The sequence below is a fragment of the Psittacula echo genome, assembly GCF_963264785.1.
Source record: "Psittacula echo genome assembly, chromosome: 7".
Classification (NCBI taxonomy): domain Eukaryota; kingdom Metazoa; phylum Chordata; class Aves; order Psittaciformes; family Psittacidae; genus Psittacula; species Psittacula echo.
The window spans coordinates 19,934,126-19,955,741 of NC_137740.1; the positions used below are offsets into that span (position 1 = coordinate 19,934,126).

The 21,616-nt window shown below is 49.2% G+C and overlaps 1 protein-coding gene across 1 annotated transcript; it reads right to left on the minus strand.

Annotated features, from left to right (window-relative positions):
* Positions 1 to 20,196: 20,196 nt before the first annotated feature.
* TMEM121 (transmembrane protein 121) lies at positions 20,197 to 21,114 on the minus strand (the record flags this gene model as incomplete). Its single annotated transcript, XM_080623041.1, has 1 exon — positions 20,197 to 21,114. One exon carries the CDS (start codon positions 21,112 to 21,114, stop codon positions 20,197 to 20,199), a length of 918 nt encoding a protein of 305 aa, XP_080479167.1.
* Positions 21,115 to 21,616: the final 502 nt, after the last annotated feature.

Genomic DNA, 21,616 nt, shown 5'->3' on the forward strand with positions numbered 1-21,616 from the left:
GCGCTCCAGGATGGAGCAGCACAAGTGGCAAGGACAAGCCACTGCTGCTGCTCCCGCAGCCTGGCCTCTGTTCTAATTTGTGTTTGATCTAATTCTAACTATCCAAATCTATTTTAATTGGGAGCCAACCAGGGTCAGCCCACCACAGACAGCCCCCAGTGAGAACTGCCATGCCTGGCCCAGGGGTCTGGTCTCCATGAGCTGTCACGGACATGGATGTGTTGAGGGAAAGGCAATGGGCCCCATGGTGCAAGGGGAAAAGGGTGGCTGTTAGCAGAGCCTCGTGTTGGCAGGGAAATGATGCTGCACTTCCATCCCATTGCTGGAAATTTAAATATTTCATTATGCATTTATTATAATTTAGTCTCAAGCCAGCCAAGAGCGTAATGAGTTGCATCAGGACCGGCATAGAGAAATGCAACTCCTTCCTGGCACTGGCTGCTCACCCACTCCAAATGTCCTTGGGTGGTGAGAGTGTCCTTGACAGGGATACATGCTGCCCAGTGACCACTCTAGGGACAGGACCATTGGCTACCAGGCCTGGGCTAGCAGAGCTAGCACAGGATATACGAGAACTGCTGGCTATCCCCAGAGGACATGATGTGGGAATGGGCAGAGACAGGAGCTCTGGGGGTGGTAGGATGTCACCAATTAGTCTTCCAGGTGGGAGGTGAGCAATGGGACCAGAGGAGCTACAGAAACACTCCTCTTCAAACTCTGAACCACAAAGCCCTCTGCATGGTGGTGGCCCTTTGGGACTCTTGTGTGCCCTGTCAAATGCTGGAGGGTGCTGAGAGCCTCTGGACAGAGTCTTGAGGGTATCCAAAAGGCAGAGCCAGGCTTTCAGAGCAGGCTGCTGCTGTGCCAAAGCAATGGCATGCTCCAGAAATGTCTTCACAGCCCAGTCTTGGGAAACTGGCAAAATGAGGGAGGGAGTTGAGGGCCTGGGCTTTGCTGTGAGGTCAGCAAGTGCACTCCCCATGCCCATGCATCACTGCACATGGCCAGTGCTGCTCTGAATGCTACCCATAAATTGCCTACTTCTCCTCTTTCCTCTCTGTGGGAAAAACACTTTGGAAGTAGGTATCTCACATAGAGATGCTGCTCTTCAGGCTGGGCTGCTCCAAAACACAGCTTCTGAGCGTGCCCCTCCCGTGCTGGGCTGGCAGGTCACTCTGACCATCGTTTCACAGAGCAGCAAAGCCAGAGTCACTGCCTGGCTAGTCCTGGTGTGCAGGAGGAGGGTGACACTCCACATAACACCATGCTGCACCTTGGATTTGGAATATCCCCCACAAATCTTGTCTGGAGCTATCGTGCTGTCTTGCTTGGCCTGGAGGATTGAATTATTTTAATCCAGGCTTGATAATGTAATTAATTTTGGTGGACAATTTATGATGTCTGCTTTCTTAACAATAAGTTCTTTAGTATTTCATTTTCTGTTGCTTTCAGGGCTACACAATTTACCCCACCAACAAGAGGCTGGGACAGTCATTAGCGTGTGAAATCAGAAACACATGCATCAGTAGCTATGGCAACTTCGGAAAGAACACCAGTTTCTAGTAAAATCAAGAATTAAGCTTACATGAAAATGCTGAAGTGGGAGAGCTCCTGTCTGCTGGGGACATAGAGTACATTTAGAAAAGCAAAGAATGGTCTGAAGTACTCAGGTAAACCAAGCCCACCCAAAGCCCAGAGTGCAGGCAGCCCTGCGACCTGGCCATGCTGGTGTATCCCCACATGAGGGCAAGCCTGCTCATGTCTGGAAAATAAATGAATCTAACAGCTGAGCCCACCAGCATCATCCTGAGACCTCTTGTGCTGCCCCTGCACTCCTCAGCCTGCTCATGGGTGTTTGTGTTTTTCATGAGCAAGCCAACGCTGTAGTGTAGCTCACAAAGCAGTGAAGCTCCAAGCAGAGGGTATCTGCCAGGGGATGCTTGGAGCAGCATCCATAATTAATGCTGTAAAAACAACACTGCCAGTTTGGGCTGTCTTATGATGTTAGGTGTCAGATGCCAGTGCAGCTGCTTTCTGTACAGCTTGTAGATACAGTGGTTTGCTTCGCTGTGTGAAGACATCAGAGTCCTCCCTAAATAATTCAGGCTATATTTTGACAGCTTCAGTATGTAAGGTCTTTTCCTTGCCACGATGATTTTCCTTGCTCTGTGCTCTGATCATTGCATCTGCAATATTTCCCTTACCCATTGTATAATTGAAAAAAAACATAAACAGAATAACAACACTGGAGAGAAATTCTTAGAGGCTGTCCCCTCTGCTGAGCAGTGAGGCTGAGCCCTGTTTGTCAGGGCTGCAGAGATTACACGTGTGATTGGTTGCTATTAATGTGCAAGGTACCAGACACCAAGTCCAGGTGCTGTTCCACGGACAGCAGCGATTTTAATGCCACACAGAACAAGGCACTATAAATACCTCAGCAGCCCAGTGAAAGGCAGGAATTAAAGGAAATTAAGTTTTTTGGAAGAGGATGCTTTTTCAGAGCTTGATTTAGTGATGCTAATACTGCTACCTGTGATTATGTTTGCCTTATTCCCAGATGCTTTTCCAGTGTAATCAGCCTTGAAGCTTTCAAATGGAAATCTTTCCTGCTGCTTCTGCTTCACACTGATTTGGGAATAGGAAAGGGAAGGAAACAGTCACCAGCTGGTGGGGGCCATGGGGAAATCAGGGATGGTCTTTGGATAGTGGGAGCTGAGTGGTGCAGGATGCAAGGCAAGCAGCATACATGGGGAGCCGCCTGCGTACCTCTGCCAGCAGCAGGCCACCCTGCTTGCCCAGGGTCACCCTGAGTATCCGCTTTACACAGCAGTTCTGCTGTCAGAATGCTGTATGAACTATTTAAATTCTCCTTAAAAACATGTATACATGAAACAGAGAGCAGTTAAGAAGTTACCTTGCATGTTACAACTGCATTACAGCAGATACAACACAGGTTGTACCTGGCAGCAACAAAGGACATTTTCATTAGCTTGTCTCTGAGCCAGAAAACACCAGCTCTTCACCCAAGGGACCTTCTTCCAACCCAGGCTTGTTGAGTGCCACATGTTCCACCATTCTCTGTGTGCAGGACTTAGTACGGGAATACCAAGGTTGGCCCAGAAAGCTCCTAACATGCAGACCAGCTTCCAGCTGTCTTTGCACCAAAGTAGACATGGTTAGACTGCATGGCCTCCATCAGCTAAAGCATCTGGACCCTGTGAGCTGCCTTCTTCGTAAATGCACTGCCAGTTATCATCCTCAGATGCGTTTTCAGGTGTGGGCCCATGGTTGCATAAGCATAATTTGCATGGTGGATATCCAGAAAAATCACAGGGCTTATCAGAGTGGCCTTGCACTCTAAGAAATCGAGCTTTTACAGAGAACCTGTGTGTTTCTGCTGAAAGGTCATCAGGAAATGTTTAGATGTTGAAAACTGATTACTTTCAACCCTCAAGATACAAATGCTCATGGCTCTTTCACCGGGCTCATCAGAAAGATGGTACCGTGCGTAGGGGGTGTGTGTGTGTGATTTGCAAAGGCACTTAGAATGAGTTTGAAACCCTGATCCAAGTCCAAATTAAATATTTTTCTGTCAAAAGTGGTTTATTTTAGATGAGTTTTTACCCTTACTGAGAGTACCTTGTCCTCTGCAAATGATCTTCAGGCTGGAAGTCTGTACATTTATTATGCTGATAATGAAAGGAGCTTTTCCAAGTGGCAGGGAAATGCCTTTCTTATTTTCTGCTCTTAGACATGATGCATTTCCTTTCCACCAATATTTTGTGAGCATAAGCTGATATTCTTGAACATTCACAAATAAAAAGGGTCATAAATACTGAAAAGGCAAAGCAGATGGGTTCATTTGCAATAATATTGCAGATGCATTCATTCTATTCACGCTGTTTTATGAGAGTGAAGGCTCCTCAAGGCAGGTTGGCTCAAGAGCATCTTGACTTCCGAATTGGATGTCTTTGGTCTCACATCTGAGATTTGTCCTGAGTGCATTTTTTTTTCTTTTTTGAGGAATTAAGTATTTATTGCAGAGGGAGAGAGCATCTCAGAAGCAGCCCGTAAAGGTAAGCAAATGATGGATGGGTGCACTTGAGCCAGGGTGGCAGGATGAGGAACAGCAGCAGGATATTAGGATCAAAAGGAACAAAGCTGGCTGTCAGGAGCAATCCCTAGGGGAAATGCCATGGTCAGAAACACTTCCTGAAGGGACTGATGGAAATTTTGCTGCCACCTCTGCTTTGGAAAGGCTGGGTGATGCACCAGGAATCTGCAGCAGGGAGCATCCCACCAAAGGCAGGAGCCTCCTGCACCCTGGGCACAGCTAAAGTGAGCAGGAGCACTCCAACTGCCCAATGCCTGAGCTCTCCAGCAAGGGGGAAGCTCAGAGGTTCCTTATTTGTATGGCTAAATAAACTTCCTCATGTTTCTTCAGCCCTGGGAGACACCTCTTTCTCTCCTGTTTCACTTACTCCAGCAGAGGCAGAGGTTGCCCCCACTCACTTTGTGCCTTAGGCAGGGAGAGCCTAGCGCAGCGGGCAGGATTTTCTCCCTTTCAGGAGAAAGTGATTAAAGATAAATTCTCCTTGGCTCCATGCCCAGCTGCCTTTGAAGGCTCCTTTCTCCTTTGCTGTTGTCTTCTTTGATGCGGTTGCTTTGATTTGCACTGCAGAAGCAGTATCAGAGGCCTCCAGGCTGGAGGGACACAGGCTTTAGGGGAAGAGCAGCATCCTGCAGCATGGCCCAACCTGTTCTCTGTCCTGCTTGCAGCATCCTACAAAGTGATAGATGCTGCTGGCGGCAGCTCTGCGGGGGAATAAATGTGGAGCCTCAGGAAGCAGCTCCTGGCCCTGCCTGTTTATTATTTTAAATCATGTTCCTGCTCACTTTGAACTATCTCAAAGAGAAAAAATACAACAGAAGAATGGTATCTGTGGGGTGCCACCAGAACTGCCACCATCAGGTAATGCCTTTCCATTTGAGATCTATCTGTGAGCCAATTTTCAGTCTATAAACTGCACACATCTGTACCTCGTGTGTGTATTAATCAGTCTGATGGGTGATATCATGGCAGGTGCCTATGTGTAATGTCAACACATTTACCTTTATCAATCAAGCTTGTAACTACATGGAAAAAGAAACCCAACACAGGATTTGACAAGATTCATTTTCAATTAAAACCTGTGGACTGGAATTAATCTTCCATTGAACCAGCCAGGGTGCTTTCACATGCTTTGCAAGCTGCTCTGCTCATCACTGGCAACTGTCCTGCTATGGCTGCTCACTCCTTCGCAGCTTGTCACCCTCAGCTCCTGGAGACACTGCTGTGAAAGCGGCTTTTACAGAGAAATGATCTGATTCTTCAGGCCTGTCAGGTGGAGATGCTGTCACACAGCCACTCGGCATGATGGCAGCAGAAAGCACCTTTAGCCCAGATGTCTTCCTTCATCATCCCCAGCTAGAGAAACTAATTTGAAAAGTGACTGACACCTCTCAGGCAACACTGGAAAGAAAAGCCCTTTTGAGATTATTTGGCTTCTACTTCCTGAGTTTGCTTAATTTTCCTGCATCCTGGTGGTGTATGCTAGCAAGGAGATAGAGTATTTTGTTTTAAACAGCTCATTGGCTCTGATTATTGACTGTGCTCCCCATGTCAGCACCTGACAGGAGGATACAGCAGCAGAGACCAGCCCCAAGCTTCAAAACTCTGCTTGTGGTCCATGCCCCATCGGCAGAGCTGACACCAGGCTGCAGGGAAAGGAACACGCAGGGACAGAGGTGAAATAAATCTCAGAGCCTGTAACCTGCTCCCTGGAATGACTCAGGATTTCAGCATGTCCCCTAGAAGTGTCAGGGTGAAGCTAGCAGAGGTGGCTGCAAAAGCAGAGGGCTTAGAGAAAGCATCCTACTCACTAATTGCAGCCTGTCCGAGATGTGACTCACAGAGAGTTTAGCCAGCCAGAGATGGCTTTCCTGGGAGGAAATGTGGCTCTGTTCAGGTTTCTGCTTCCTGGGTGGGAGAGCAGCAACATGATACTGAAAGCCTGGGAAGCGGGTGTTTATAGAGGAAATAAATGGCTGCATTTGGAAGATGTAAGATGAAGTCTGGGGATGGCCTCAAATGAAATGGAAAGATGGCCCTGGATCCCAGTATGTATATGGATTAGATGAAATGTTCAATTAAGTTGTTTAATGCAACATAGGGGTTATGAGTTTAAGGGGAGAGGCTTCAGCCCAGGTAGCAGGGAAGGTCCCCATGCCAGTGTCCTGATGCCAAGGGCTGTGCAGTGCTGCTGGGAGCTGGTCCCCAAGCTCCCCAGCAAAGGACACGTCAGAGGCTCTCAGCAGCATCCTTCTGACAGGAAGATGCCCATCGAGCCATGAATTTCAGGTAGATGTAAAGCAGGCAAGATTACAATTTAGCACCTAGAAAAAAGGCATGTTGTGAAGCCTGGAGGCTGAGCACCCTGGGCTTGCAGCTGGACTTCTGATGAGCAGGCCCTGCATCCATCAGGGAGATGTTTGCATTCACAACGAGAGGTGTGAGCCTGCAATGAGCACAGCTAATGTGGTGTGTGAACAGACAACTTGGCAATCTCTCTAAGAACACCAGTGTGCTGAAGGCTGCCTGCAGAATAAAACAGCTGAGATTTCACAGCTCTATTATCACGCTCTGAAAGGCAAGCGGGGCTCCACTCTGAATGAGGACTCCTGGCCACCCCTGCATGCTTTGATGGCCCAGAAAATCTCACCTGTAAGTGCAGGTGCAGCAGGAGCATCTGGGTGATGATGCCATGAGATGCTGGTGATCACCTTGAAGGAAAGACAACAGGATGCTGCACTCTGTAAATTACATGGGGAAAGACCTGCTTAGAGAAAATTCCCACCATCCCTGAAGGCAGCCTGGGGGTGAGCAAGGAAGAGCTTGTGCCCACTCTGCAGGGGCTGTGGCCTGCATGGGTCCCTGCACAGCGTCGGTATTAAATGAGGGCTTTTGCTGTCTCCCTCCAGTGTAAAAACCCCACTCTGTGTACTCCTGAGGGCTGTGAAAGCTGCCCTCTGGCCATGCTCTGCACTCAGCATCCCGCACGGCTTTCTCCTTGGAGAGTGCTCTGGTTAACAAGTCTTTAAGGAAGGCAACGGCTCATATCCCCCTGATCTTGAAGAGCTGTGATTAATGCTGCTAACACCTTCCCCAGCCCTCCAGAGCAGGTTAAGAAAGCAGCTTGTGCTGGAAACGCTGCTGACTGTAGCAGGACCAGAGGGATTTTCTGGTCAGCTGGCTGGTGGGAGCAAGGAGAGAAGCTCCTTGATGCTTCTACACCATCAGGAGATCTCTGGGCATGATGCTGCTGCGGCAGCAGCTCCAGGATCCTTCAAACTGGTAGTTCTCTCAGTGCCTTTGCACAGGGACACATCTTTTGAAAGTGCCTAAGTATTTTAGGAGCCTCTATGTCTTTGACAGTCCCTGTGATGCCCACAGTTATGCAAACACCCCACAGTGCTGGTGACAGACTGAAGGACTCAAGCAGGCTCTAGAGCCCACCATTCCTCCTTCCCCTCACAAGGAAGGCAAGGCAGCGGCCACTACAGCTGCAACAGCTCCATTAGGCCATGAGATACCAGGGACCCATCTATCTGCATTTTCTTTATCAGTGTGACCTATATCCTCCAACCGTTTTCCAGCACCTTTCCAGCTCTGGCAATTAGTTGCTTGTGAAAGAAGCAATGCTGCTGCCCAGGATGACTTGCTTAGTAGAGAAAAATTGGTTCATGCTGGCATGAATCATACTGGGTTGCTTCATGCTGGCAAATCTTTGCAGAGCCCTGCTGCAAAACACAGGATTGTCATCTGCCCAGCCAAGGTGGGCTCCAGACAACTCCCAGGTGTGTTTTGTTCCTTGTCACCTGCAGGGACACAAGAGGAGACCCACCACAGCCTGGGGGTGTGGGAGGCTGTTCACTAGCCCATGGGCTCATCCAGTATCTGAGCATCATAGCCCTGCAGCAATCCATCAGCTTGCACTTGCATGGCTCCTGGAGCAAATGCAGCTTCCAGATTGCTCCAGCTCTGAAAGCTGCCTCGGGAACACAGCTGCCCAGGTAGAAGATAGGATCTGATCAGCTTTTATGCCTTTGTGTACACAACTGCCCCCTTTACTCACCTAGTTTGGGGACAATCTGGGAAATTCTGACATTTTGGCTGTGAGCAAAAATGCAGCATTTTGTTTTCCACAAAAATTGGTAGTATTGCCAAGAGGACACATATCTGAGAAATACCTGCCCTCTCCTACACCTCCAACCTGAACCCTTTTAACCAGTGCTCTTGAGCCAGCCCTGTGCCGTCGCTGCTTCCCTCCTCTTGCCTGCTTGCTATGAGGAAGAGGAGGAGGATTGGGGCTGGATCCTGTGTTTCCACTGCCTGCTTTCCCCTGGCTTTGCAGAAACATGAGCCCCTGAAAAACCCAGGAGACAGAACAGTGTAATTAAGGAAAAAAGGAGTTCCAGATGACACTGTCTCTAAAGAATGGTGTTTTCCCCTCCTTCTTGGTGTTTTCTCATTGCATTGGTCTCTTGCTGGGGGCATGAATCACATTGGTTCTGGTGATGGATGAAATTAGCTCCAATGTGAAACACGAAATAAAAAGCCATTCACTGTCAAGACAGCCATGCAGGCATGGGGCTCAGGGCAATGATCCCATCTGCCTTTTTCTTCTCTTGCACTTTCTGCAAGCAGCTTCTTTTTAATTAGATGGGACGCAGCTCCAAGTCAACTATAAATGATATTATCAAACTAATAGAGTGTGATCATATTCTGGCTTTTATTGGTCTGGGAGCTGCTGCTGGCTGCCATGGGAACTGCCTATTTCTCATAGCTCCTCAGCTCTGGTTTGTAGGCATCAAAAGAAGGGAAGGGAAGAGGTTAGGACCGTCCAGATGTCCTTGCTTCACAAAGAGCTGATGAGTTGTTCTCCCCAGACTCTCACCGGCTGGGACTTTTAATCCCCTCTTTCTTGGCCAAGGCTGTGCTTCAGCTTTGCCCTTCATCTCCCCACTGCTCACCAGCCGGGCTGGACAAAGCCAAGAATGACAGAGAAGGGAAGCAGAGGGAAAAGGAAGGACTCTTCTGCTAAGCTGCACAGCCTGAGTGTGGGTGCTGAATAGAACAGCGTTTGCCCCGCGCAAACCCCCTCTTGTCCACAGCCCTGCAGAAAGCTGCCCTGCTGCAATGTGCCTCTGCGGCATGTGGAAAACAGGCTTCCTGAAAGTTATCTGAGGGCAGTTAGAGAAGTAGGACAGAGGAGGCATTCCCTGGGTCCCACAGCCACCACATTCCCAAAATGCTAGGTGGCGATGTGGGCAGTGGTGGGAAACGAGAGCAGGGGCAGCAGCCTGCACACCCCCTCAGACTGCACACTCAGTGAGTAGCAGAGAGGGTGCAGTGTAGGATGTATTCACAACTGCAATCAAATGCAAAGGAAGAAGAGATGGAAAGAGAGAAAACTGACTCAGTCCTGACTATGTTAAATGTTTCAAGCTTGGCGGGAGGTTGCAGGCTCCAGGTACATCCATACTGCCCTGGGCTGGAGCACATCTCAGCTGGCTCCAGTTCAGAAAGCTGGCTGTTATACTGAGCCCAGGTGAGCTGACCCTAGCCTTATAGCTCACACCCTCTGTGACACAGGGAGCAACAATCAGCCTCCCCTGTGCCTTGTCAGCTGCTCCTCAGCCCATCAGCACCTCTGAAGGTCAGAATGTGGCATGGTGGGTGTGCAAGTGCATTTGCTGGGCTGGGCATGGGGGCAACCGCAGGGACACGGGCTGCTGCAGGGGTCTGATGGGACCTGGGAGAAAGGAAGGCTTCTCTGCTAAGTGTGTTACTGTGTTTCTGTGGCAAGAAACACAAGCCCAGCCTCAAAGCAGGGGTTGTGATGATGCACAGCTGTAGGTGACACAGGGAACACGGGACAGACTTGTCTCCATCCTATTGGATTCTCAGCTGGGTCCTGCCTGCCTCCCTGCTCCTGCTGCCCCATAATGCTGCAGCTCTGGCTGCTGGCATGGCCTCCCTGCCTGCCTAGTCACTCTCTTCTTCTGAGATTCGGGTTCCTCTAAAGGAAAAACACCTTAAGCGGGAAAGATGTGTTATAACTGTTCAGCTGAAAGGCTTCTTCCCTGCTGCCTGACCCTGCTTCGTGATGTCCCTTAGAAAAGATCTGTCCATGCTTCGTGAGCGAAGGCATTGAGCGTGAAATCCCAGGCCCCTGTTCACATCTCAAACACCCTCTGCTGCATTGATTTTTTTTTTTTGCATAGAACTAATTTTTAATCAGAGTGATGTAGGACATGATCAGAAGCAATTAAAGGCTGGCAGACTAATGAATGTCAATCAGCATGGTTTATGAGTATTGGCCTTGTCAATCAAACTTGATACTGTGTGTTGGTGAAATTGCTTTTGGTTCTCAAAGCTGATGCTCCACAGAGAGATTTTCTTTCCTGAGATGCTTATTAAAATAGTACAAGTCCTTCAGGAACCATTAAAGGGTATATTTAAAAGTCCTTCAGGCACTGACAGTTACAGGTAGATCCTTTGCTAAATCCCACTTAGTGCTGCAGCAGATTAAATGCCAAGCTTGCTACACTGCTTCTGAGAACTGCGCTAGGTGCAACTCACCCCTCCTGGGGTCATTGTGCTGCTGGCAACATGCTCTGTAAAGGCTAAGGCTGATGGAGATATATATGGCAAGCTGCTCAGCCTAGTAAATGAGTGATTAAATGGCATCGTAGCACAGCTTAAGCAGAACAAGGGCAGGATTTCTTCCAGGGACAGACTGGAAATCTGATATGGGCCATTGGCTGGTTCGCAGTGGGATATCTGGGAAAAAGAAAGAAGCAGAAACCTATTGTAAGCTTGATCCTGAAGAAAGCAAATATGCAGGGTGCTTTGGAAAGGTTGGGCTTGTAAGAAAGGAGACCTGCTGCAGCCAGGACATTCCTGACACTGCCACAGATCCCTTCACAAGGCCTCAGATATTAGCTTACTGCAGGCATAGGCAACCTTTCCAGCATCAACGGGAACCTATGGAAGAAGAACAGAGACATATATTAAAGCACATTTCTTCCTTTGTAAGTCCATGTGCCCTGAACCTTAAGGGTTACTCATGTTGAAACAAAAATCCAACAGCCTTTATAGTGCCTGTGTCAGGATGTCACAGACACAGCTGGTATGAGCACTTTTAAATACTGAATCCTGCAGCACTCGTGTTCTTTGCACATAATAGCATGGATGTAATTTTGTACTTTTAATAAAAATGAATAAAACAGGAACTCCATCAGGCAGAGTCCCTGGAAAGTGCCTGGCAGAGGTGTGAGGCAGCTGACAGAGGATCTTGTAGGGCACAGCCAGCCGTGGGAAGGGATGCTCAGAAGTCCCAACAGCCTGAAGCAGTAGAAGGGGCTGCAGGGTACCACTGGGCTGGTGGCATTGCGCTTCTAGCAGAAAGCACCTGGCCCATTGACAGCATTGTGCTTGAGAGGTGTAAGACTCATGGCTCTCCACACTTAGTGACAGCTCCTTCCTACGCAGAGCTGTAGAGAGCTGAAATCTTCATCCTGCTGCCTTTTATAGGCCTCCCTGGGTCTGAGAAAGGCTGGCTTATTATTCAGCAACCTTGTCAAATATTACAGTCCAGTCAGCAGGTCTCTAAGTGGTCACCATTTAATTTATCTATGCGATTGCTTGGGCTCATATTATTAAACTTTGGAGCTGTATAGTTTTATCCTTTCTGAATGGCTTACAGTCCTTTGCCACAGCTGTCAGCTGAAGTCTGAGGGACTACGGCAGGCTGTCTTCAACTCTGGATTACCAGTGAGCTGGGAAGTTGAGCCACAGGCTCCATGGCTGTAGCATGCAGAGAGCCACTGTGACATGCTGGGAACAGGAAAAGGGTAGCCGTTATACAGGAGCAGAGGGATTTTTATGACACACTTATTTCCATAGTACAAAAGCATATATTGACATTATGGTGGAAGATCCTTTGCCCAGTTATCACTTGAAGACATACATTTTACCTAAGCAAATACTTAATTGCTTCTCATTGGACACTGGTAATGGGACATTAAGTATCAATAAAAGACAACTCTTAAAATACAGGCTTACTACTCTTTCCAGCACAATGTAGTGGTTATGGTTGCAGAACAGATTTGCTTCACTGCAGTTTTAGTTTTCCATTTGTTTCCCATGTGTGCAAAGTGGCTGATACCTCTGCCATAGACACATCCTTGTTCCCAGACCCAGGCTTTGCCCTGCAGCTTTCCTAATGCAAAATACCCCATCCCTGAGGGGGCCATTGTGGACAGAGCCACACGTTTTAATTCCTAACTGACGTGAGAAGAGTCAGAAGATGAAGCTGCATGATGCTCTGCAAGAGCACGGAAATGCCAGTTGCTCTGAGGACATGGATCCTGGAGGGAAGCATTAATATTCTGGGCCACCCCGTCTCCCTGCCATCTGTTGCACTAAAGCAAAGGACACCGAAATAAACTAAAGAATCTCCTATGAGGCAGAAAACTCTGGATGTTATTTCTACAGCAAGCTGTTCAAGGCTTGCTCACATCATCTTTCTCCTTTCCAAATCTAGCATTTTTCAGAGATGTCTTGCTGCGGGGAGATGGGTTTGGTAACTGTGAGACTTGTAGGAGTACATGCTGAAGGTGCATGGTGCGCTCCAGCACAGCAAGCCCAGCTTATTGCTGTGGATGAGGACAAAGAAGAAAGCACAGAGCTTCCGAAGCAGCCAGTCAGGATGAGGCAGAGAGCTGCAAGCTGGCAGTCCTTGTGGAATGATTTACTTCTGAGCAGGCAGCACCATTTAAAACCTTTGGACATTTCCTGAAATGTCTGATGGAAAAGAGGTTTCTCCCAAAACACATGCAAACTGCTCAAGGCCCTTGTGCTGCCCTATCTGCTGCTAAAAGCCCTTCCCACCAAGGATCCATCTCCTCCAAGTGCTGATCTCCTCTTCCCAGGAGGAGACCAGCAGGAAAATTTTATGAGGATTTATTCTTTATTTGGTGTTCACGATTCTCCCAGTATAACATGCTTACTGCCTATGGCCCATTCCCCTGTCTCCTAGTATGTGCAGGTAAAGATTTATGCTATTCCAGGTGCCAGCCTCACCATAGAGATTAATGAGAGATAATTTCTTACAAAGAGGTTTATTGAGTTCTCCGAGTTCATTCCCCAGCTGTGAAGTAAAACATCTGAAAACAGTTTTTGAATACTAAGTTTTCCCTGGCACTAGTGCAAAAAAGGGAAACAGTGCCTTTTTCTGCTCAAGGTATTAATTCTGCTGGGCAGAGCAGGCTTCATGTGCAAAGCCCTGGGACCTGAGATACTGGTTATTAGATGCCTTCTGGCATGGCCCACTCAGGGTATGAGATGATGTGCCTGGCATGCTCAAGGCACCACACTCTGCTTCTCAGCATCCTCATTCCCAAGAGCTCCTTCAAGTGATGGGTAGTTATTTCATGGCAGATTGGAGAACTGAGGGACCCCTGAAGACAAAGGCAAGAGTGATCATCAGCTATGGCAGTGTAAAGGCACTAGGAAATGGGTCTGTGGCTGTGGCATCCTGCAGACCTTATGTCTGCTCATCTTATGACCTGAAATGTTAATGCAGTGTCATAGTAATATAATATCTCTTCTGCCACATTATTCTTTAAAGATGAAGAAGGTCCTTCCTTGGACCTCAGTCTGTGCCAGTCTCCTCATTACATGTGTGTTTTGTTGATTTGCTTCTTGGGACACCCTCCTTCCCTCTGCCCTACCCAAAAGCCAAGCAGGAGCCCAGTCCCTGCACCAGCACACTGAGCTGGTGCAGACGGCAGAGCCTGCACCAGCGTCACCCAGCAGAACAATGCATGGCTGTGCAGTTAGAGATGCTGCTGGTTTGCTGCAGCTGGTTTTCTTCCTTGGTGCATGGTGCCTCTGAACAGAAGTCACCATTGCTTGGGTTGGAGAAAATGGTTTGCAATCAGTAAACTGTGTTTTAAAATAATCCTCCCATTAGCAATTGAGTAGGTGGCTGCACAGGGGCCTGTGGGGCGTACCTTTGTATGCAAATACTGGCCACAAGGCACTAATTACACTCCTCTCCCATATCAAGCATATTCCTACACCTGCTAATGGATCATTCTGTTAATTTTTATCTCTGTTCCACTTAGCGTACCATGCCCATAACACACCTACATTTTCACCCAGATGATGAGGTACATTAACTGGGAAGGGTCATTGGGGAAACCCACAGTTGTAAGGACAAATTTCAGAAGATGATTTACCATTTCCCTCAACATGTTACAGCTTGTCTCCAGTGAGCCACAGTCAGTCCGTGGGCTTTTCCTCTGGGATACACCAGTGGGAAGGACCTGGGCATCTTCTTCACTTTTTTATTTATTTACACTTTAATGGCCCTTCCTTGGAGGTGACTTTTCCGTTATCCTTCGAAATTCCCCTCCTGACAGCATCCCAGCAACAGGACCACCACGTCTTCACATCCCAATGAAGAACTTGCAGAGATATGTTTGCAAATGTTTTTTGCACAAATGAAATGCTGTAGCATCAGGAAAGTTCACATAAAACCAAACTACAGTACTCACTCTTCCCTATGACTGGTCTTTGTCTTCAAACAACTGTAAAAGAGGGCAATCAATATACCTTGCCAAGGTCTTTTTAATGCTGACCATTATGGTCATAATACTTCTTCAGGAAGCTGTGTCAATACAGTTGAGACACCGAACATGTCAAAACCACATAAAATCTTTATTAAGGTGAATTTAAATGAACAAGCCCGACTCAGTAACTTAAATAGATACTATCCTTCAAGGACACCAGACCTAAAACGCAGACGCAGTTCACAAATCCAGGGCATACAAAGTTAGGATTAAATTAATGAGAAACTCTAACTTTTGCCACACAGCCTGGGCAGGGGGAATTTAGGAGGATAGGAATTGCTGTTAGGGTGCTCTGGACACCTGCTCTTTGTTTTTTATTGCAGTATTGACCTGAGCTGAAAAAGTGTATTGAATCTGGGGCAGGCAGGAGGAAGAGTTATTGGCACAAGCATTCAGTCTCCCTCTGCTCAACAAATTAACCTGGATTGAACAAAAGAAAACACAAAATTACTTATTTGCATATGGTGTAAGGTGACAGTGCATGAGGCTGCCCTGGGTGGCACCAGGATGCGTGGCACTGCAGAGAGAGGACATATGGGTTTTGCCGATGAGGGAATGGGAAACCTTTTCACCCTGCCCAGTTAAATACAACCTGACAGCTTTGATCCCTCCTGCCATACAGTGTGGTGCCTGCTACAGAGAGGCTGTGCATGCAAGCACATGGAGAGCTTGAGGAGGAAGCCAGAGCGGTGCAGGTTTGGAGGCAACGCATCCTGCTGCCTCACTACCTGAGGGACAGCATTTCCCTTCACCCTTCCATAGCTTCCCTGCAGCTCAATCAGCTTCTGCCACCTGCACCTTCCTGGGCTTACTGTAGGAGGTGATGGTCTCAGGGACCTCCAAAGCAGCAGCACGTGTTTGGTTGGAGCTGGGGCTCACTGCTGCCCAGCCATACACGAGCAGCTAGGCACCAGTGCTGGAAGGAGCTTGTATTCTGGGAAGCACCAGCATGAGAGCAGAATTAAACCTCAGGAAAAAAGAGCAGATGCTGGGCTGGAGAGCAGCCTGTCCCCAGGCACCCTGCTCTGGGTGTGTGGTTTGCAAAGTCTCACGTTGCAGAGAGCCAACCTGACCACAGGGCCATCCTTGTGCTGCATCGTCCTGCTGGGTGTCTTTCTTCTCCCAAATCCTCCTAAGCACTTTTGGATCTTGCAAAGACATCAGTGCTGTGCTCACATGGAGAATCTGGCTGCAGGACTGCAGGGTACTTCCAGCTTGGTGCCTGCTGCCAGCCACCCTCCGCCCAGGCTTGCACAGGGGCTGCAGTATCACGTATTTTCACCTGCCAAAAGGAGACCATCAGAGGACAAGTAGGACTTGTGAGAGCTGCCAGGGACCTGGGAAAGAAGAGTTACAGCTCACACCCCTCTCACCTTGCTGGTGCCCTTGGCTGTGGAGCACACCAGCACACAGGTCAATGCAGCAGCAAGGTGCTTGTGCTGCTGAGAGCTGAATATGAGCTCCCAGGTGGGTAAAATAGCTGGTGATTTAGCCCAAGGCAGCGAGAAGGGTGCAGGTACTGCAGGTAACATGAGGCTGTTGGGACACAAGAGCTGGGTCAGGACTTCTCACAGTTGGTGTCAGGCATGCAGCAGCACAAGCCTGTTGCTGCCTCTTCATCCAAATGTTTGGCAGGGGGAACAGGACCCAGATGGATTTCTCTGGGCTTGATGCTTTGCAACAGCCTGGTATGGCTTGCTTTGCTCCACTTACTTGTGAGCTCCTGTTTTTCAGTTCTGCAGTGCTTGGGAAGTGGATGTGCTCAGCCCAGGCCATTCCTGAGGCTAAGAAGCGATCGCAGATCATCCATGGCTGTACAGGACTGGAACAATTTGCTGTCTTTCAGGACCAGCCTAGCAGGAACGCTCAGAGAGGCTGGGGTTTTGCATCTTCGTAGGGTGCTACCACTCCAGTGTCCCTGCAAGCTACAAAGTGGATCTGGCTACTTCAGGGGCTGTCTCTTGGCTTGGAAGGAGAATTCACCTCAGCACTTCCCAGCAGGTCAGTAACTGAAAGAACAGCATCAGTTGGGCCCCCGAAGCACTGCCAGGTTCTCCCCTCCAAGGGCATGGGCTTCCCTGTGCCTGTGGCCTGTTTTCCAATGCCAGTGAGGGATGCTGCCCATGTGGGTCTTCCACTGGAGGGCTGGGAATTTTTGTCCTTTCTTCTGCATTATTGCTGTGCTGCTTTCACTTCAGCAGGTGGGAGTCTATAGCTTGCCAGGAGGATTTCGTGTTTCACAAAGGAGCTCTTTTACCAACACACCTTCTCAACAGAAAGCTGAAAAATTGCTCGGTTCCAGCCTATTTAGTTTTAATTGTTTCCTTTAGTTCTCATTGCCCCTGGCAAAATATCACCTTCCCCTAACAAACCGCCAGGCTGAGAGCCAGTCACCCTGCACAGCCACCACCACCGTGCCATCCCTCCTCAAGTTCCATGGCTCCCAAAGGTCTTGTCTCTGCTGGGCAGGGATAGATTTTTGGGGAGAAGGCAGCAGTGCTTGCATTGCCCTCAGCAAGCACTGGGCAAGGAACAGGTGAAGTGCTCCCATTGCTGTGCTGTCTCCATATCTCCAAGGTCTTTGCTGTCTGCTTTAGCTCTCCCCTCTGCTCACAGACACCACCACACTGCTCTTCCCAGCTAGCACTCCTCTACCCAGCTTCCCAGCCTTTCTCCACCAGTTTCTATGGAGAGGCCAGCTCATAACACTTGTTTCTGAGATGGCTTTGAAAAGAAAGAGTTGTGTTGCTGGGTAAGAAACATGATGCAGACAGAGCCCCTGGGGGATGTTGAACAGCAGAATACAAGAAAAGCCTCTCCTCCCTCTCTTTGCCACAGAGCGGTCTTCAAGCACCAGTGAGCTCATGTGCCTTTATGGGAATGATGCAGTGCACCGCATTCCAGGTGAGCATCACCTCCATCACCTCTCCTCCCACTCCTGCTCCTAACACAGGGGCTCAGGGCAGCCATTCCCCAAGGACACCCCTCTCCACAAAGACAACACCACATCAGCTGTGAAAAGCAGGGTCTTGCAGCCTCGGGAAAAGGTTGTGGTGACTCCTAAGCCTGCTTGGAGATTACAGCACAGCAAGGATAAAGCACTATTCCCATGCAGGCTCCATACAGGGAGCACAGCCAAACATTCCTCCAAGCAACCTTAGCAACAGATCAGGCTCAAAGCATATGAACATTCGACCATAAGGCATGGCTTCAGAGCTAGCTATCAGGCTGAGACAGAACAAAAATACACACAGCAACCTGTCAGAGTAACCCCTGGGTAATTCATTTTATCCTCAGGATAAATTACCGCTGCGGGTGCAGCATGGTGCTGAGCACTGCCTGAGCCACATGTCCCAGCCCTGGGCACAGCACCACGCTGCCAGTAGCTGCAGGGTTTCCTACACTCAATTCTGGGGAACAGCTGTAAAATAAAGCCTCATAAATTAATTACCTGAAAGAGTGGTAGAATGTTATTAGATACTCGGGAGTTAATTGCAGTGATGCTAATCACATGTATTTTAATGGCTCCAGTAGAGATGTAATATGTAATTCCATAGGTATTCCAGAATAATTTAGCAATTTAATTAATTTCTGCTAATACCTTTTAAATCACCTGCCCTTTTCCTCTTGTTTTCTCTGAGGGAAAGGATGAAGAAACTTTTCCAGTTGGCTAAATTTATTGCAAATTCACTTTTGTTGGCAAAGATACCGTTTGATTTCTCAGCAGATTTATTCCCAGTAGAGAACCCCACAAAACCTTCGCTGGGTAACAGGGTGGCAAAGCAGGGCTGTAATTGCCTGGTCCTTCAATGTTTTGGACAGATGATGATGGGCGGAAAAGATGAAGACTAAAATAATTTGTCAATTTAGGTCAAATTCAGTGAGCAGAGCCAGAAGAAAATGTGGAAGAGAAATGTAAACAGCATCAGGCATTTTATTCTGACTCCTCAAAATTAAATGTTTGGTTTAGAAAAAGAAAAAATATCCCATTTCAGCATGTTTGAGATGCAACTTTTCTGCCTGCCTCCTTGCGCCTTGCCCCAGGTGCAGGCAGCTGAGAGGTGCCCAACCCCTGGGGCAGCATTTCAGCTGGAAAAGCCATATTTTTGCTTGCTGAACCCACCACTAGATGAGTGCAGGGCACAGCACCTCTCAGGACGGCACTTGGTGTCCAGGGGAGGTGAATGCAGGAGGAGAGAAGGGATTTGAGTTGTATGGGAGCTGTCCTTTAAGCTGCCCCCTCCCTCCCCACACTGGCAGAAAAGAGACCACCAAAAGCCATTGCTCTCATGGGGCTTTTATTGTCCGGCTGGCCCCCACCTCCCAACCCCTGCCCACAGCCAGCCAAGCCCCTCACCACCACACACACCAGAGAAGGAGACACATGCCCATCCCCAAGCCCAGCCACCTGCCCCGGGCAGCACATCCTTCCCAGCTCTTGTTTGAGGTTTGTTTTCTTTTCTTCTTTTTCTTTTTTTGGAAATATTTTATTTTAAAAATATAGTAGCTGTGGAAAGCAGCCCTCTTTATAAACACTTGATGCCAGAGTGAAATGCATCATCGCCAGCCTCACTACGAAGCACTCCTGGTGTCCGCCTGCAGCAGTGCCAGTGGGGCGAAGGCAGCGGCACCGGATGCTGCAGGTGGGGAGCCTTGCAACAGCAGGGAGAGACCCTTCTAAAAATAGAAATATTGTGCTGAGTTGTTTGGAGTGAATGAATCCATAAAACGCCAGCATTAGATCAGCTGCAGCTTGTCAAATATTGCTCCCAGCAGGGTTGGTGTGGTGCACTCCTTGAGGCGCAGTTCCCCTTGTCCTGTGGTGAGGGACCCATGTCAGCTCCCAGCCCTGCTCCCTGCCACAGGGCTTGCTGCTTTTGCCCACCACCAACCCACAAGGACACTGGTCCCTGGGGCAGCCCAGAAGCCCCAGGGAGCCGCTATAAATAGGAAAATGTAAACACAACCATTGGAGATAAGACATCTACAATCACAGGGTTTACTGGTTCAAACGTCCCACCTTCCCCCCCAACCCCAATACACCTATGCCCCTGCCCCCACTCAATAAAAAGGTCTTCAGTAACAAAATCTTCGTTCCAGGCTTAGAGTAAAGGTGAGGTGCTCAAGGAATAAAAAGGGACTTTGCAACCTTAGCAGTCTTTGCTCTGGAGTGATGGTGGCGGGAAGGACAGACAGAAAGGGTTAGCTGGTTCAGGTCCTTTGCAAGTTCATTTGGTTTGTCTGGAGGACTCCTAGGGTTATACCTGAGATGAAGACGTCTAGGGGACACTCCATAGCTCAATTACAATGTGGTTGGTGTTTTGTGCCTAGAAGAGCCCTCGCTGGCGGGATTTGTCCATCTTGCTCGCCCATGCAGCGAGAAAGCAGCATCCCTCCTCTGCTTGGCACAGGGCTATCTGAACCAATGCTCAGCTGGGGGTGACCCCTCATGTGTCAAGGATCTCCTTCGTGGGTGATGGCTCGTGAGGGATGCCCTGTGTGCTGTGGATGCTCTGGTTGTGGAAGAGGGAGTTCTGCTGGAGCTTCCAGAGGGAACTCCTTCACCTGCCGTTTGTACTCAAGGAAGGTGCATGCCTTGGTGGCAATTGCGATGATGTTCTTGCCAATAAAGATGGTGGAGACCCTGCTGTCCTGGAACAAGACCATATTGATAGCCCGGATGAAGATGGTGACGATGTTAATGGTGACCAGGCTGAGGACAGGGTAGAGCATCATTTTTTGTGGGGCAATGTGCTCCCCTTGCATGCTGATCTCACTGAGGGACACACAAGGCAGGATCAGGAGGAGTATGTAGCAGTAGAAGAACATGAGCCCCTCTGCCCAGATGGGCAGGCCGGTCCTGTGCGGCTCCCACAGGTTGGCTTGGATGTCCAAGATATCCAGCAGGTCAAGGGCCACCCAGAAGAGGCGTCCCCGCAAGTCCTCTTTCTTCCGAAAGGTCCTTATGTACTCCATGCTGTCCAAGGCCACCAACACCAGGTAGAGCCCGGGCACACAGATAGAGAGGAGCAGGGTCAGGGCTTTCCTGGCCACTGTCTCCAGGTTCTTCTTGTCTGCTTTGTAATTCTGAAAGATGAAATACAGCTTGATCTCCAGCACGAAGATGTAGAGGAACCACAGGATCATGGCATAACCCCGCTTGGCTGTCTTCACCTCTGCCCCCACCCACACTGCCACGTAGCGCAGCACAATGAGGAAGCAGATGTCCCCCACCAGCACGATGATGCAGACACCAATCTTGCGGGGCCCCTGGTTCTGCTCCACCAGGTATGCATCCATGAAGGCCATGCTGGTCATGATGACGATGGTGGTCAAACAGACATGGCGCTTGTCGGGCGGTGGCAGCACCATGATGAGATGAGCAGCCCTCCCTCCACAACGGCACTAGGGGAGCGATCCTGCTGGCAGGGCAACAACGGGGGACATCCACAGCAAGCCAGGGACCAAGGGCTGCTCTGTCTGTCAGCCCCAAGAAGAGATCCCGGGAGGAGCAGCAGCTCAGCTCCCACTCTCCTGGGACTCTGGGCTGCCCCTGCAGACCCTCTCCCAGCTTTTCACCCTTTGCTGGCTGTGCTCTGCAAGCACCTCGGCTCTGCCACCAGCTCTGGCTTGCTGAGCAACCCAGGCACCCTCCGCCAGCAGCAGCCAGGGCTCACAGGCATTCAGGGCCTCCTGGGAGCATGTCCCTCCTCTGTGGTAGGTCCCCCATTGTAGTCAGGCTCTCCAGCAATTCCACGGCACTAATGCACCTCCAGGTTTTGAGCCCCAAATCCTGGTACAGATCCCTGGAAATGCAGTAGGTAACCAGGCAGCAGGCAGACCTGGCTGGCAAGGCAGGAAGGAGAGCTCTCCT